This window comes from Camelus ferus, chromosome 34 (genome assembly GCF_009834535.1).
Source record: "Camelus ferus isolate YT-003-E chromosome 34, BCGSAC_Cfer_1.0, whole genome shotgun sequence".
NCBI lineage: Eukaryota > Metazoa > Chordata > Mammalia > Artiodactyla > Camelidae > Camelus > Camelus ferus.
The window spans coordinates 20,714,456-20,731,879 of NC_045729.1; the positions used below are offsets into that span (position 1 = coordinate 20,714,456).

The 17,424-nt window shown below is 56.5% G+C and overlaps 1 protein-coding gene across 1 annotated transcript in view; it reads left to right on the forward strand.

Moving 5' to 3' along the window:
• CACNA1C (calcium voltage-gated channel subunit alpha1 C) overlaps window positions 1–17,424 on the forward strand; it is a 327,004-nt gene that overhangs the window by 167,457 nt on the left and 142,123 nt on the right. The window contains 2 exon segments of the mRNA XM_032473339.1: window positions 2,446–2,585; window positions 5,900–6,039. Of these exon segments, the coding sequence (XP_032329230.1) occupies window positions 2,446–2,585; window positions 5,900–6,039 (280 nt within the window).

Below are 17,424 nucleotides of genomic sequence, written 5' to 3' on the forward strand. Positions count from 1 at the left end.
AATGTTCACGTTGAGATGTAGGAAGTCGTCCTGGCTTACACACGCGTTCACCTGAATTTGACGCTAAATAATGAAACAGCCTGTCTGTGGCCCGTCAAACACACATGTACGTCTGCTTTAATTATTAAATAAAGGGCACACTGACCGGAAGTAAAGAGCGTCCTTGTTAAAAATAAAGACGAAGCGCCCTCTGCCCGGGGTGCCCGCGCGGGTCCTCCCAACGACGATGCTCCCCTCCCAGGTGCCGGGGCTGCACCGGCGCGCCCTGCACGTGCCGGGCTGCTCTTTTTTTTTTCTGGGACATTGAAGAACTGTCTCCCTGATTGTTACTGTTTCTTTGTTCTGACAAGATATAAAGTGACTTTTCCAAAGACATGGAGCCGCTTGGTGTCAGAATCAGGATCATTACCATCGGAAATCATGGAGTCTGACGTGTAGACGCTCCCAGTGCGGCTGGAGGGCAGGACAGGGAGGCGTGGAAGGGGAAGTGGGGGAGGCAGCCCACAGTGCTGGGAGACGCCCTGGTCCCGGGAACGGGGGCTGTCCCTGCTGAATCTCCTGATGTTTCAGACTTGGGGGTGACCGTGGCCCAGGCGCCAGTGGTGGCCCCGAGAGATGAGCAGGGAGAGGGAAGGGAGGGGGTGACCAGGAAGGAAGTGTGAGGCAGAAGCATCAGGAGGAAGGGGAAGTGGTGGGACGAGGCAGGAGCCGTCGGAGGGCGGGCCCTCGCCCCAGCCCTAGGTCTGGAGTGGGGGCAGGGTCCTCCAGGAGCCCCGGCGTCCACCGCCCCCACCCGCAGGCGTGAGCGTCTGCATCTGGGCACATCCAGGCCGACGTTCGAGCCTTGTCCTCTCCTCTGTGTCTCTCATACCCCGTCCACCCTTCCCAACCTCAGCACAGAAGGGAGGACCGGGAGCCAGTCTGTCCCAGGTTGGCTTCCAGAGTCGCCCAGTTCCCGAGATCACAGAAATGGCGGGTCCCTGCTGAACACTGGTGCATCCCCAGGACTCAGGCACGAGGTGTTCGTGAGGACTGTGACTCCACAGGGCCGGGGCACCCGGACATCACCAGGCATCAGTGGGCAGCCTCCAGCTGACATGCCGGTCCCCATCCTTCAAGGTTTCTATGGCAACATGCGAGCTGAGAAAGGATGACCAAGCCGCTTCACTTGTTTACGTTTTTTTGTTTGTTTCTTGCTTTTGAAGAGGGAGTTGGAATTACTTCTGTAAGGGCCCCCACGCCTCTCCTGCCAGGGTCAACACAGTGCAGTTTCGCAAGAGCGGTGCCCCACTCACACTCACGCGCAGTCACGCTCACACACGCTCACAGGCTCACCTGCCGCGTAGAGGACTGTGTCCCAGACTTTCTGACCACAGGCACCTGCCCCTTCCCTGGATTCTTGTCTACACCCTCCCCCCTGGCTCCCTGGACCCTCTTGGCACCATCTCAGACCCTTAAACCGTGAGGCCGGGGGAGTCTGACCCGCTGTGTCTTAGGGGATAAGTGGGGCCGGGGAGAAATGTCTGCGGCACCTGGGGAGACGGAGCGAAGCGCATGGGCCTTGGACGTCGGGTCAGCAAGTCTGGCTCCCGTCCTGGGCGTGCCCCTCGCTGGCCTCCGTTTCTCACCAGAACCCGGTGAGAGGCGGGCAGGGGGCTCAGCACGGGGACAGTGTGGGAGAAAGCGCTCGTGGGAGGGAGCGGTGACTCAGCACCGAGTAGGTTTGCTCCGACTGAGCTGGTGAGTCTGTCCTGCCAAGTGTGGGCGCCTGGGACACAGCGACATCCCACGGCAGAGCCCCTCCTCGGAGGCAGAGCGGGGAGGAGGCCGGCCCCCGCCCCGTCCCAGTGCCCACCTCCATCCTGGAAACACGGGGTCCCTGCTGACCTGACCCCGTCTTTGGACAGAGAGTTTTGTTTTCTCAAAAAGAGCGTCATCTCTCACGTCGGAGACAGTGCCCGTGAGCAGCTGCCCCTGACTCAGTGGCTCTGAGAGACTTTTCGCTCTCTGCTTCTCAGCGGCTGTGGCTTCGGGGTTTGTGACTCAGTCTGTGGCCCTTTCCATCTCGGCCCCCTCTCAGCACTGTCTCCCGTGCCGTTCCCCGGTGGCTCAGGCGTCGTGCGCTCCCTCCTGAGAAGGTGCAGAGAAATGCTCGCTGATTAGTAAGGTGTTCTCAGAAGTGTGTAGCTTCTCCGCCACCCGAAGTTCTGCATTTTAAGAAGACACTTAAAGACCAAAACCCCCGTAGCGCCCTGTGGATGGGAGCTCTCGCGCGGAAGGGACTGTGGGGTCTGGGATGTGGCCCCGGGGCTCCCCCCGTGGCCCCCGGCTCCGACCACGGGGAGGCCGCCTTCTCCTCCACCGACCGGGAGACCTGCCGGCTCGGAACTTCCCAGACCCCCGGTCTCACGCCCGTTTCCCGCCCTCTCTGCCTTTGCTTCCCAGGAGCGAGTGGAGTACCTCTTCCTCATCGTTTTCACTGTGGAGGCGCTGTTAAAAGTCATTGCCTACGGACTCCTCTTCCACCCGAACGCTTACCTGCGCAACGGCTGGAATCTCCTCGACTTCATCATCGTGGTTGTCGGGTAAGGACCCCTCCCCTCCCCACCGTCAGCCAACGCCTGCCCGTCCGTCCGGATCTGCGTCTCCTCTGACTTGGTCACGGCAGCCCTGGGCTCCAGGCCAGACGAGGGCATCTATTAAAAATCACGTTGAATCCAGACATTCTCCAGAAGGACAAGGACTGTTACCTAAGAACACCCCTGCCGCCGCTCCTACCTGCATGGCCATGCCCACACACGCACACGTGCACACAGGCGCACGTGCACACATACCGACGTGCACACAGGCACACATGGGAACACACACACACACACACACGCACATGAATCCGGGGCTTCTAGTGGAGCCTGGGAGCCGAGGAGATGCCTCTGCCTTAGGACTGATTGGTCCCCAGCCTCCTCTGGCCCGACAGCTCCTCGGGCAGCTCCCTGGCCCTGTGGCCGAGTGGGCTGGCTGGGCTGGAGGTGAGCCTGGACACCCACCGCACCTCCGCAGGGCCTGTGTTCCGTGGCCTCCAGACACCAGGCTGCTCAGGACAGGGGGTGACAGGAAAACAGGGCAAGGAGGGGCCGGGGGTCTGGGGCCAAACACACTACCCCAAACATGCTTCTCCACTGCAGCGTGAGGTGCGGTAAAGTCAGCGTAGGCTCAAAAAAAAGGGCACAGAGGAATCCTGAGGCAGCCTTGGAAGCGATGTCCTCCTCATCAGGGTGTCAAGGAAGGCTCTCTGGGAGGTGTTTGTGCCGAGCGGGCCTGGCTCGCCACACCGTGTGAGACGCGCTTTGCTAGGTGCAGCCGCCCAGGTTCCGGTGCCGCGTCGTCTGCCGAGGGCGGGCGTCTTCCCGGCGGGAGCCCAGCTGCTCCGAGCCCACCTGCCTGCCCTTCACTCCAGCGAAGTCCCCGCAGTCTCCGAGGCCCAGGTCAACGTGGCACTAGGCTCATCCCAGGGAGCAGATTTCCAGGGGCCCCTCCCGGCCGCCGCCGCGTGGCCAGAAGCGAGCGGGGAGCGCCTCCGGCACGTGGACCAGGACGCTCCACGGGGCCCTTTCTGATAGTTTTCTTGGTTCCCGCAGATGGTCGAGGATGCCAGCTCTGCCCTGCACGGTCCCTGCACCTTCTCCCGCCCCCATCCCCGAAGCCTTGCACACGCCCACCGCTCCCCGCAGCTCCCCGCAGCCCACCCCCGTTCCGGCTCAGTAGACCTTTTCTGTGAGAGGCCACACACCATTCTCAGCCTGGTGAGTCAGGCAGTCTTGGTCCCAACTTCTCAAGTCCACGGAGGAAGCCTCGGGATGTAAGCAGTGTCACCAAATCCCCGTCAGACGTGCCCCAGAGCAGGTGGCCTGGGGCTGCCCTAAGACCGCGGCACCATCCTGGTGCTGCCTTCTCCCCCGGCTCTCCCCGAGGGTCCCACGGGCCTTACGGGGTTCTCTCTCCCCACTAAGCGGTCAGGGGAGGCGCCCCAGGTCCTCTTACTCTGTGTCAGACCAGCGTCCCTCCCCCCAGATCTTCCCGCCCTGGCGTCTGTGTCTTCAGACGCTCCACCCGCTGCTCCCCCGTCGCAGCCCTTGGTCACTCCTCCTCCGCCCCGCATGTCCCACCATCAGCCTCCTGCAGCCGCGTGCGTCCTCGGTGTCTCCTTCCCTGGGATGCTGACTCCGTCCTGTCTCAGCTGCCCACTCCCAGGGGCACGGCCAGGACCCCGCCAGGACTGTTCACCACACCCCGCTACCTCAGCCGGGCCTCCTACCCTCTGGACGGCACCGCCCGTCTTTCCAGCCCCCTCTGCCCCGGCCCCCGGCAGTCTGCTCCTCCTGCACCTCGTCCCGCTCCCCCAGCCCACGTGGACGCTGTGCCGCCCTTTTCACCTCTCTTGCCTCTGCCTCCAGCTGCCCTCATCCCCACTGGTTTCCTTGCTCACGTGGACAAGCACCTGCCCTAGTCTGGGCCGCCCAGCTGGACGTCCGTCTGGTACCTGAGCTGGGCCACTGGAGGAGGTGGAGGAACTCACGGGGCTGGTGGCTGCACTTGCCCTCATGACCACCTCCTCCAGCGGCCGGGGTGACGCCGGCAGCCCCACTGCACGTCCCGGCCTCTTCTGTGCCTCTTACAGACCTTTGCTGACCCGTCAGGCTCCCAGGACCCCCTCCCCTTTCACAGCTCAGCTGACGCCTCGCTCCCTGTTTCACTGAGAAGACAGGTGCAGAGGACATTCCGTCTGCGCCCACGACCGCGTCTGTGCCCAGGCCACGCGCCTTCCTCCCTGAACCCATCACCCGTCCCGCCGCCCGGGCGCCTGTCTCCCGGCGGGCATCGGGCCTTCTGCCCCCTGGGGGCCTGGCCCTTCCGGGAGCTGTCCCCTCGCTTCTGTGCCGCCCGCTGTCTCTGTCAGACGGTCGCATTTAAAGTCCAGCAGGCAGAGCTCAGCTCCGCGCCCTCTTCCGGGAACCACCTGTTTCTTCTACTGCCTTTTGAGCGAAATTCCTCGGGAGGGCTTGTTTCTGCAGGACCCTCCCCTGCAGCCACGGTGGCCGCTGGGCTCTGAACTGAGATGTGCTGTAGGTGCGGGTGTCAAAGACTTGGTGCAAAGCAGGGAGTGGCAAATAGCTCGCTAAAAATTCTGTATTACAGCTGAAGCGGTAATATTTTGGTTACGTTGGATTAAATAAAAGCTGTGATCACGGTTCATTCCACCTGCTCCATTTCCACCTTTCCAGTGAGGCTTCTGGAAGATTTAAGTTGCACAGGTGGCCGCGTCTGTGGCTTGCGCTGTTTCTGTTGGGCGGGGCCGTCTCACACTGTCCTCCGTCCTCTCTTGAATGCAAGTCTGTTAGACTTCTGTCCCCGCCCCCGTCACTTCTCCAAAGCAGGTGTCGCCAGGGTCCCCGAGGTCCTCAGGTTTCTAAGCCCGGCGGTCAGTTTCCCGTCCCTTTAGCTCCAAGTCGGTGTTTCTGGGACCATTGTTTGTGATCCAAGCAGGGGGAGCTCGTTAGGAGAGAGGAGAGGGAACGTGGTTCCTGGTCACACGAGGGGGGGGCCCGGATGCTGTGGGGGAGGGTACCGGAAAGAGGGCCCTGGCAGCAGCCCCCACCTGCCTCACTCTGCCCAGGCCGTCAGCTCCCACCGAGGGGTGCCCGCGGCCTCGCTCAGACCCTCCAGGCAGGGGGGCCCACCCTGAGGGACAGTCATCTTAGGAGGGTCTCGGACCCTGCCACACACCCAGACTGGGTCCTGGCTGGTGCACCTGCAAACTCTGCCACCCCCAGCGTCCCCCACAGACCTCAGCCCCGTCGGGCAAGCAGGAAGCTGACTCTCCTCTCCGCTTCCTCTCCTCCAGGCTCTTCTCTGCCATCTTAGAGCAAGCCACCAAAGCGGACGGGGCGAACGCACTCGGAGGGAAGGGGGCTGGATTCGACGTGAAGGCGCTGAGGGCGTTCCGCGTGCTGCGGCCCCTGCGGCTGGTGTCCGGCGTCCCAAGTGAGTAGGAGCGCTCCTGTCGCGTGTGACCCCATCCCCAACCCCGCTCTCCTGCGTCACTCGGGAACCTGATTTCACGTCGGCTCCTTAGCCGTGAAGGACCGGCTCTGCTGTGAGCCTGTGCACCGCAGCCCCCGGGCTGTCCTCACCGGGCCCCCCGCAGGCGCACGGCCGGAGGGAGGCAGTGGTGCAGGGAATGCAGCCCGGGGCCCTCTGGGCAGCCCCAGGCCCTGGGCAGGGGTTTAGGTGCGTCTGCAGCAGAAGAGCCGTGAGCTGATCCCCGAGGCTCGCAGGGTACGCGAGCCAGCGGGGTTTTCTGTCTGTATCTTTCCCGAGAGCAGCCAGAAGAGCGTCAGTGGAGGTCCAGAAGGTTCTCTCTGCCACCCCCCAGCCCTCTCCTCCTCTCGGGTCACGTGGGGCAGCTCCGGGCAGAAGCCCTATTTTTGGACTGGCCGCCTGTCAGCGTGACGACTGGTTTTGTCTGAGGGTGGAGGGCGCTGGGCCCTGAGCAGGGCAGGAGGGCGCGGGAAAGACTGTCTGTCTCTTGAGGCTGGAGGCAGCTCTGCGTTCCGGGCTTAATGGGGTCCCACGTGTCCCCTCGCTCCCGAGCCTGTGGGGAGGGAGCACCCGCCTGCATGTGGTTCTCGTGGCGGAGGGCGGAGCCCACAAAGGAGGTGCACGGCTAAACCGCACACCCGTGTCTTGGGCTGTTGCTCAGTGTGGCTCGTACCCCAGCTGCCCCCATCCCAGCGGCCAAGGGCTGTCATCGTCCCAAAGAGGCTGCACAGGTAGCCGCAGAGAAGGTGGGGGCGGTGGGCCCAGCACACTCTGCCCCGAAGCAGGAACGGTTGCGGGCATGAGGGGCAGAGACACGCTTTTCTCGCCTATGTACAGGTATATTTCTCTTGCTGAGGCAGTCGGTTTACAGCGTGGTGTCGGCTTCTGGGGTGCAGCACAGTGCCTCCGCCACACAGGAACACACACGTACCCGTTTTCACGTGCTTTTTAGCCATAAGTTACTGCAAGACGTTGACTGTAGCTCCCTGTGCTGCGCGGTGTGAGTGTGTTTTTCCGTTATGCAGGTACTCGCATCTGCACATCTCGAGGTCCTTAAGCAGAGAGGAGGAGGTGGGTGGCCGGAGTGACGGGGGCTCCACGCAGAAGGGAGCGCCCATCAGCAGAGCTGCGCTGTGGAGGCCACGGGCCCTCCACCCAGAGGGTGGAGCCGTGACGCTAGCCGCCCCTCAGGTGCAAGGCCCTGCCAGCCCCTGCCCCGAATTCAGGGAGATGTTTTGTCAGTAAGGGCGGTGGACGTGGGGCCGTGGGGCCGGGCGGGTAGCTAACACACAGCTCCCGGCGTGTCTCGTTTCCTCTGGGTCCTGGTAAAAAGGAGGTGGCTCTTGTGGAGCTTAAGCACAGGCTGGTCAGCCTTCCTCACTGGAGTAGTGTCTGCGCGCCTTTTTAAATAGCGAAGCGTGGAGACCCAGGGGCTCAGCGCCCTGTGCCAGCTTGGCTGGTCTCACCGAGGACGGCATCACCGTCTCCTACACCGCGAGCCCGGACAGGGGCCCCCTCCCCTCCGTGGTCATAGCATTTGGTCCTCCCTTAGATTTCAGCCAAACTCCCCAGGGCGTCTCCCCTGTCCGCCACCTCCAGTCCCTGCCTTCTCCCTTCCCCCCACAGCTGAGCGGAAACCTCCAGCCCAGAGCACCAGCGGCCTCCACGCTGCTGAGTCCAGTGGTCCGTCGGGGCCGCGTCATCTGACTCCCTGCAGCCTTAGATCCAGCGGGAGGGGGTCCCCTGTCTTGGCGCCACTGTCCTCACCAGGCTTGGCGACCCTGTCCTGGCTTAGCTCTGCCCTCACTTCGCTGGGCCCCGGGCTCTCATCCTCTGACCAGTGGGAGGACCACAGTCCTTGGGCCTTGTCTGCCCACCCTGGGCCCCATCTCCTGGCTCTAAGTGCCGTCTGTGTGTCCTCTGACAGCCGCACACTGTGCGCCACCGGCTCAGACCTCCTCAGACTGCAGGCTGGCGCACCTCGCTGCCCATCGCGCCTCTCCTCAGGGGCCTCATAGCCCCTGAGCTCGGCGCGTCCCCGCCCCTAACAGAGCTCCCCAAATCCCCAGAGTCCTTCCCGTCTGGAAAAGGTCACCCTCATCCTTCCAGTTACTCAGACCCAAACTCTTCAACCTGTTTCTCCGCTCTGCTTTCTGTCCCTCCGAAAACCCCATCAGCTGTACCTTCAGACTCCACCCCGCCCCCGGCCCCGCCACGTGAGCCCCAGCCCTGCGCCGTCTCTCACCCGGTCCCCACTGTGGCCCCTCCTGGGACTCGGCTCTCCCTCCTCCCTTGTCACGGCCTGGTCTCAACACAGCAGCCAGCACGGTCCTTCTACAACCCACGTCCCTGTTCTGAACCCCCCCCCCCCGCCCAGGCCTCCCCAGCCCACCGAGAGACAAAGACCCTTCCGTCTCCACGCGCCTTCTTGCACGTTTCCGAAGGGGCTTGTTCCTCTGTCTTCTCGCCCCCCTGCACGCCTCCTGTGGACACGGCCCCGCGTCCTGCCCCCTCCACGCGCCCTGGCTGGACCTCCCGCTGCAGGGCTCTGGCCCACTGTGCTCCTGTTCTTGGAGGAGTGGCTCCTTGACTGTAAAATTCCTGTTGCAAAACTTACTGCCACTCCTGGGTGCCCAGCGGAGCCCCCGTCACCCTGAGAGACAGCTTCTCCCCAGGAGGGGCTCCCTCCAAGGGTTAGTGGCTGTGAAATCGGCAGCCCTGACTGGAAGCACTGCCAGTGAATCAGACCCACTGGGGGCAGGTGAGAGGCGCTAGAGGCAACTTCCCTGAGTGCTTTCATACTTGGCTGCTTCTCGCGGGGTCCCCTGAGGGAGCTGGGCCACCGTGGATTTGCATCCCCGCTCCTGGTCCCTAACAGTGTCCCGTGCCCGCGGCGGGGGCTGGAGGGGAGGAGGGCTCGGCACCGGAGAGGCCACTCACCGTTCCCGAGCTGACGAGCGCCAGGCTGCCTGGAGCTGATACGTGCAGATCAAGTAACCCAGCCCTGAAATGTACAGATTTTGGAAACCGGGTCCCAGAGAAGATCCCTGGTCGAGCAGGGCTCCCTCCCCACCCCCTGCCTTTTCTGCTGCTGGGACCTCCCCTTCCTCCTGCTTAATGTGGCTTAACCCCCTTCGGGGTGCAGGTGGGGCGGGCGTGCCAGCTGGAGGTGACGGACGACTTGGCCCACAGCCCACCTCCACCCTGGGCAGCCTGGCGACCCCGGGCAGCCGGCCCCGCTCCGGACCTCCGTTCGCCTGGAACCCGGAGGGCCGGGGTGTGGGGCCCGCGAGCTGCCTCCTTCTCCGTCCCAGCCGGTGCCTTCCTGCCTCCCCTCCACCCTTCCCCTCCCCTGTCCCCTTGGACTTGGTCCTCTGAGTCCCCTCACCTTCTCCCCTGCTTCCCCTGCCTTTTCTTTCCTTTTGTCCCAGAGGGGTCTTGGAGTCTCAATTCCAGACGGGCAGGTGTGCTGCCCCAGAGCCGTCGGAGGTGGGCTCAGACCCTTTTCTGGGAAGGGGGCACACCCCCTGCAGGCTGTGTCCTTGGAGGAGACACAGCCTTCCAGCAGGTGCCCTCCTGGTTCCTAAGATCCGGGCTGGGCGATACTTCACATGTGGGTTCATTTATATTGTGGTGGTCCCTGGACCCTGGCCACAGGGGCTGAAGAGAAATGAGGGTCTCATGGTGGGGTGGGAGGCACTCAGGGTCGCAGTGGGGGCACCAGGGATCTGAGTCTAGGCTGGCAGTGTGACCTGTCATTTAACCTCTGACCCTCGGTTTTCTCGTCTGGGAAATGGGAGGGTGGAACTGTATCAGCCCTAAAGTTTTCTGCACAGCATCATTCTGGGCTTCGACGACAGAGAACAGCAGGGAGCTGGGAGCTCCATCTGCCATCACTGATCCAGATGGAGTCAATGACTGGGCGTGACCCCGGGCGGACCCCTCACGCTCCCAGCTCCCAGTACAACCGCCATCAGTCCAGCGCGGGCAGAATGCGTCATCTGGTTCAGACAACAGCGCTTCCCAAGCACCGACCTCATGCCCGGGACGTGGCAGGTGGCGTAGCTCACACCAGGACAAAGGGCTCTTAGAAACTCAGGAGGCTTATCTCGAGTGCCTGCTCCTTCCTGGGGATCCCAAGCCTGCAGTTACAGCCAGCAGCAAGGCGACTGCCAGCTAGTTTAAAATAATGGTAACAATAAAGGCCACTTAGGCTTACGAGTGACCCACGATCTATAAACGCTGGAAAGAAAAATGAGGGAGAGGAAATGAAGATACAGTGCGGTCAGTGTCCCATGAAGTGATCGAACACAGAACACAAGCCCCAGCTATCTGTCACTCTTGATCCGTTCCCTCTCGCCAGTTAGTGACGGTGGTTGAGGACGCAAGCGGTGATGTCCCATCACCCAGCTCAGAGTCGCTGAGCTGCCAGGTGAGCTTAGTGCCCTGGCTTCCTGGTCTGTAAAGTGGGGGTTAAACCTGTACCTTCCGCACGGCACCGTTGTGAGGGTGGAATGTTGCAGAAAAATGTGTTACAGCTCAGTTCTGAGAGCAACCTGGATCCCGGCGAGAGACCAAGCAGCACTCAGAGTTGGACAACGCAGGTTTATTACACCAGCAGGCCCAAGAGTTAACACTCCAAGCTCTGGACCCCGTCTGTAGGTTTACACAGGCCTTTATAGGCTGCCAGTTTTACACTCTGCAACATCATATGCAAATAAAGTCCAACAGAAGTTGACCAACCAGGAACAAACTTTGTAGAAATAGACCAATCAGGAGTGAGGGGAATGGACCAATCAGGAGTGAGAGAAATAAGCAATCAGAAGTGAGCTGCATGCAAATAAATTACTACAAACTGACCAATCAGAAGTTAGAGAAGTGAACCAATCAGAAATGAGAGTAATAACCAATCAGGAGTGAAGGAAATAACCAATCAGGAGTGAGCTCAGGGAACCAATAGAATTTTAGGGGTAAGTAAGCCCTTTCAGAGGCAAAAAGTGAGCTAGAGCCTCTGGGCCAGGGAACCGGGTGGTGCTGGCAGGAGAGTAGTGGCCCTGCCTGGGGGCCCTGCCGGTCTTTTTATGGGGCTTCCCGCCTCATAAGTACGTAAGAGCACTTAGAATTGTGCTCGGCGTGTGAGACGCACTCAGCAGATTTTGGCTTCTGGTGTTTCTCCGAGCCCGGCTCCCCGTCCGCCTGCCTCCAAGTCAGGCTGATTAGAGCAAGGGGGACTCTCACACTTGATTTCTTAAATCCGCTTTATTGAAGCACAGTTGATATTCAGTGAAACTCACGTATTTCAAGTGCACAGTCACAGGTGTGAGCCTTACGAGAGCACAGTTTTCCTTCACACCACCTTCCGTCCCGTGTGGTCTTCACACATCTTCTACATAGACAGGTGTTGTAAACCCCACTCTGTGTTAATATTTTCTGCTTTAAACAGTCAGCTGTCTTTTAAATTACGAGAAAAAGTACAACATAGGCTTTTTTGCCGCTCGCTGACGTAAGTGAGCCGTTCGTGGGACTGTCAGGTCCTTTGTGTAGATCCAGGTTTCCTTCTGGTGTCATCTCCCATCACCTGAAAGACATCCCTAGCATTTCTTTTTCTTTTTTTAATTTAAACAAGTCTGGATTCAAATCTCTTTATTTTCTAATGGAGGTCCTGGGGATTGAACCCAGGACCTTGTGCGTGCCAAGCATGGGCTCTGCCCCTGAGCTGTGCCCTCCCACCTGCCACCAGCGTTCCTGTAACACAGGTCTGCTGTGATGAACTCGCTCAGCTTTCATTTGTATGATAATGTCTGTGTCCGTCCTCTTCCTGAAGAACATGTGTGGATGTGAAACTCTTGATTGGCAGTTCTTGCTCTCAGAGAGGCGTCCCACTTCTCCCGGCCCCACTGTCTCTGGGAGAGGTCTCCAGTCTTCTCATCGCAGTTCCCTGTGCGTCTGCTTCCTTTTCCTTGCCTGTTTCTAGACGTTCTCTCTGTCTTTGGTTTTCAGTGCTTGGCCGCGGTCGGCCTCACTGTGTATCTGTCCTGCTGAGAGTATGCCGAGCTGTTCTGGTCCATTCACAGACTGGCGGTTGTCCTCAGGTGTGGGGAGTTTGGGGCCATCATTTCTTCAAGTGTTTTTTTCTACTCCAGTCTTACTCTTCTCTGTCTGAGGCCCCCGTTGCACTCATGTTCGGCCACTTGCTGTTATCTCATTGGTCCCTGAAGCTTTGTTCAGTTTTCTGGGGTCTTTCTTCCTCTGTGTCTATAGACTGAATAACTTCTATCCATTATTTTTTCAGTTCATTACTTTTTTCCTCTGCCGTCTCCTTCTTCATTAAGCCTGTTCAGTGAATTTTTTATTTCAGTTACTTTTCAGTCCTAGAATCTCCACTTGGCTCCTTTTTATAGCTTCCATTTATCTGTGGTGTTCCCTATCTGTTCTTTCTCTAAGACTATATACACCTTTTATTCTTTAAATATATCTTCCTCTAATTCTTTTTAAACATTCTCTTTTTTTTTTTTTTGGCACTTGAAGGTGGTTGATTCTTTAAAATTGAACTAGCGTTGTTAGTTCCTGGTTTACAGCAGAGTGATTCATACATACAACATATGTTCTTTTTCATTATAGGCCATTACAAGGTATTGAATATAGCTCCCTGTGCTGTGCAGTAAGACCTTACTGTTTATCCATTCTGTACATAGTGGTTTGTGTCTGTTTAAACATCCTTTAAGCCATTTAAAGCCCTTGTCTGCTGAGTCCAACATTTGAGCAATCTTGTCAGTCCCCTCTGACTGTTTTTTCCTTGACTGTGTATCACGTTTCCCCGTGTCTTTATGTGTCTCGTGGTTTTGTTCCGGACACTGAAATCGTGAGTGGTCGGCATAGAGGCCATCCCCTTCCTGAGAGAGCCGACCCTTCGGCGGGCGGTTCAGCTGGGCTGCCCGCCAGGAACCTGCGTTTCAGTTCCCGCGGAGATTGTGGCCCTGTGCTGCTCTGTGTCCCCTTTCGGGAAATTATTGCCTCTTTTTTGTCCAGTTTTTTAATGTTTACGGTGAAAGGGCTCATCTGGTACCACTTTCTCCAAAGTGGCTGGAAATGGAAGCATGTTTGACTTTTAGATCACAAAATGAAGGACTGGTATGTTGGCGGATACAGGCTATGTAAGTTATACGTGGTATTTTTCTGGTGTGATATAAAAAGTGCTGTATTATGTGATAAAAATGATGCACTGGCCCCCTGGTCACACGTTTGCTGAGGACTTGCCGTGCATCGGGGGGACAGCAGCAGCTGGAGGAAGGAAAGGTACTTTCTGAGGATATTTGGAAAATAACAACCCAGCACCTCATAGAGCCAGGTGGGCTGCCTCCTCCGCTGTCCTCACTGTGAAGATGGCCTGACTGCCAAGGTCACACCGCTGTGAGTGGAGGAGAGGAAACAGCCTGGTGTTTTTTCTAGTAAATCTGAAATCTCTTAAAAAAACTAATCATAATGTTTGGAGATCTTTCCCTCTAGAAAAAATTTGATCATTAGTAGGAATCTGAGCCAGAGGGGGAAATAAGTGAGTCTGGGGTCCTGGATCCTAGGACCATGCCTAGAAAGCTGAGCTCACGGTGCAGCGTCACCGTAAGTTGTTCAGCGATAAACACGCTTGGTTCTCTGTTAAATTCTACCTGAAGAACAGCCAGGAAGAGACGCGGTGAGTTGCCTGGTGTAATGGTGTTTGTTGGAAAAAGAATGACAGAGGCAGGCCCTGCAGGGCCATCTGAGGACGTCACCCAACCCAGTAACTCAGGGTGAGTGCATCTCATCGGCCACCAACCTCTCGGAGACACGTTTCGATGCTCCTAAAAGCAGCACCTTCTCCCTGCATCTGAGAGGAGGGACACTCAGCAGAGGCTGGAATCAAGCCGTAGCTCCCTCCTGTCTAGTCTTATCATCAGCCTGTCGCTGCGCACGGCCAGTCCCCGGGAACTTCACCCTGAGAAGCCCTCTGCAGGGTCCGGCACCGAGAGAACTGACTGGCAGAGATTTCCCAGCCCTTCAGAGTGTGTCCACAAATTCAAAGACCCAGGCGGCCGGCTCTGGGGCGGGGGAGTAGGGAAACTCTGACGAGGGGACTTCCCCAGGGACCGTCTTCCTCGGGAGGGGCAGTCACTATCACTTTCTGAGATGGCAGAGGAGGTCGTTTGGATCAGATCTCCTGCTGAGAACAAGGGATCACTGGGCAAAATACTCTAAACCTTCTCTTTTCAAAAACCTGGGGACGACGCGTGACAAGAACAGACAGGAGCCCTCTGCAGAAGGGTGTCGTCAAAGTTCTCCTGTTATTCTGAAAAACAGTTTTGCAAAAACAAGGCCTAACTCACATTACAAAATACCCAGGTGCCCAGAGAGACAAGGTGACATGAGTGACGTGGAGCGGAAACTGTCGACAGCAGAGACAGGCCCACGAGGGACGCAGATCCTGGAGGGACCAGATGCAGACGTGAAAGTAATCGTGTTTACTGTCTTCACAGGGCTCAGGCACAAGGCTGATCATCTTCCAGAGAACCAGCAGATAAGGGAAAAGAAACAAATGTAGATTTTAGAAACGTTGACTGCAATAGCAAATGTGAAGGGTGCAGGGACTTGACTTGCAGAAGATGTGACACAGCTGTAAGCAGAGTTTTCTAATTTTTTTATTGAAGTATAGTCGGTTTAGAATGTTATGTTTGTTTCTGGTGTGCAGCATAGTGGTTCAGTTACACATACATTTATATCTATTCTTTTTCATATTCTTTTTCATTATAGGTTATTGCAAGATATTGAATATAGCTCCCTGTGCTGTACAATAGGACTTTTTTGTTTGTCTGTTTTATGTGTGACAGTTTGTATCAGCAAATCTGGAACTCCCAATTTATCCCTTCCCTCCCGGTTTTCCCCCTGGTAACCGTAAGTTTGTTTTCTATGTCTGTCAGTCTGCTTTCTGTTTTGTAAGTAAGTTCATTCATGTCATTTTTTAGATTCCACACGTAAGTAATATCATATGGTACTTTTCTCTTTCTGGCTTACTTCACTTAGTATGATCATCTCCAGGTCCATCCATGTTGCTGCAAATGTCATTGTTTCATTCTTTTTATGGCTGCGTAGTATTCCATTGTATATACACACCACATCTTCTTTATCTAGTCATCTGTCAATGGACATTGAGGTTGTTTCCATGTCTTGGCTATTGTAAACAGTGCTGCTATGAACACTGGGGTATGTGTGTCTTTTCATGTGGGTCATATGGTAAGTCTATTTTCAGTTTTTTAAGGAATCTCCGTACTTTTTTCCACAGTGGCTGCACCAATTTACATTCCCACCAGCAGTGTAGGAGGGTCCCCTTATCCCCCCAGCCTCTCCTGCATTTATCGTTTGTGGACCTTTTAATGATGGCCATTCTGGCTGCTGTGAGGTGACACCTCAGTGTAGTTTTGATTTGCATTTCTCTGATAATTAGTGATGTTGAGCATTTCTTCGTGTGCCTGTCGGTCATTTGTGTGTCTCCATTGGAGAACTGCTCGTTTAGGTCTTCTGCCCGTTTTTTTATTGGATTGTCTGTTTTTCGTTGTTGAGCTGTGTGAGCCGTGTGAACAGAACGGTTGAACTGCAGAGAGGTCTGGGAAATGTGGAGAATCAAGCACAGAGAGTCAAAATAATGGAAAACGCAGAAGGAGCATAAGCGATTGGGGAATAAATGCCGAATTATATGAAATGGTTTTTTCTACATCTGCTGATAGACGTGGGGCTTGTTTACTGATGTGGTGGATCCCATTTTGGCTTGTTGTTGAAGTCCACCACCCTTGTTATCGCCACGGGGGGGGGGGGGGCGGGTCCTACCCGGAGAGGCCGTGAGTGGGGCTTCTGTGGGGCTGATGTGATAGTTAACGACAAAATACACATTGTTACATCTTTCTTTCTTACACTTCTCTGTATGCATGTTATTTCACAATTTTTTCCCAGAAATGTTTAAAACAGGTGAAAAAGCTTAGGCCCAGACATCTACGTCATTGGTAGGTCCTGTTTTTCCTGTGGCTGAAAGAGATGCTTTGTCGCCAGCGGGGAGGGAGCGTCTATGGACAGGGGTGAGGAGCCACGATCCAGGCGCTTCTCATGGATTAGAGCTGCCACGAGAGATGTGCTCTGGGGGAGACTGTGAGGCTCCCCCGGGGGCCAGCAGGGAAGAGGCTGTGATCGACACCGACGTGCGCCGTGGCGCTGGGTCAGAGAGTCACACTGCACGTTGGCCATTTCTGCCCGGACAGTGGCTGAGGGCGGAGGGTTTAGAGTCTGATTGGCCAGGGTCTTAACTCCAGCCCTAGGCGTGTCATCTTGGATGGGCCCTGGGTCTCAGCCGAGCCTCAGTTGACTCCTCTCTATCAGGACAGCTGGAGAAGTGAATGCAGTGACGGGTGTCGTGCAGCCAGCGGGTGCAGGGTCCCCAGCAAATGGGGGCCGACGTTTTCATTGTCATTGTTCACGTTGATCATCTTGTCTCCATTTTGCCATATTTATGTTCTTCTAATGTCAGAGTTTCTTTTATTTTATTTTTGCTTTTACTGAAGTATAGTCAGCCACAGTGTGTCAACCCCTGGTGCACAGCACAACATCCCAGCTGTGCACAGAGACGCATATTAGCTTTCATGTTCTTTGAGAGTTTCTTTTATGTTTTCCTCTGAGCTTCTTTTTCCAGCTCATGTTACTAATACAAAAAATGAGCTCACCATGAAGGCTGATGTTTTAATTGCTCTTTTAGTTTGTAATTTCTGAGCCAGTGGAGGATCCACCACCCGCCTCCCAGGCCAGAACTCTCCCTTAGTGCTTGCCAAAGCACTTGTGGGATGCAGAAATTTATCAATATGAGGAAGTTAAATTAAAGTTAAATGAAAACCTCTAATGAATAGGGACATTTTAATAAGAGCATGCGAAAAATAATAGAGCCTGCGACTGTAGGAAGCTGTCCAGGCAAGAGTTCTTCCTCCCTCCATCAGGCACCCTTGACCCTGCGTGTGACAAGTGTACTCCTTAACCTGAGACAGAGCTACTGCCTTCCTCCTAGTTCTAAACCTGTATTCTTTTGAAAGCCATTAACTCTGCGAGACCATTAAAGTGTCCATTGCTTCATTAGCCAAATGAAGCCACAAAACGTGATACATGAAACTCATCACGCCTTCAATTTCTAGCCAGTCCAAACCTGCTCCTGTAGATCAGAAGTGAGCATAGGCCAGTTGTCTCAAACCGGTGTTTATGATGATGATGGAGATGACGGTGATGATGGTGGTGGTGATGATGGTGGTGATGGTGGTGATGATG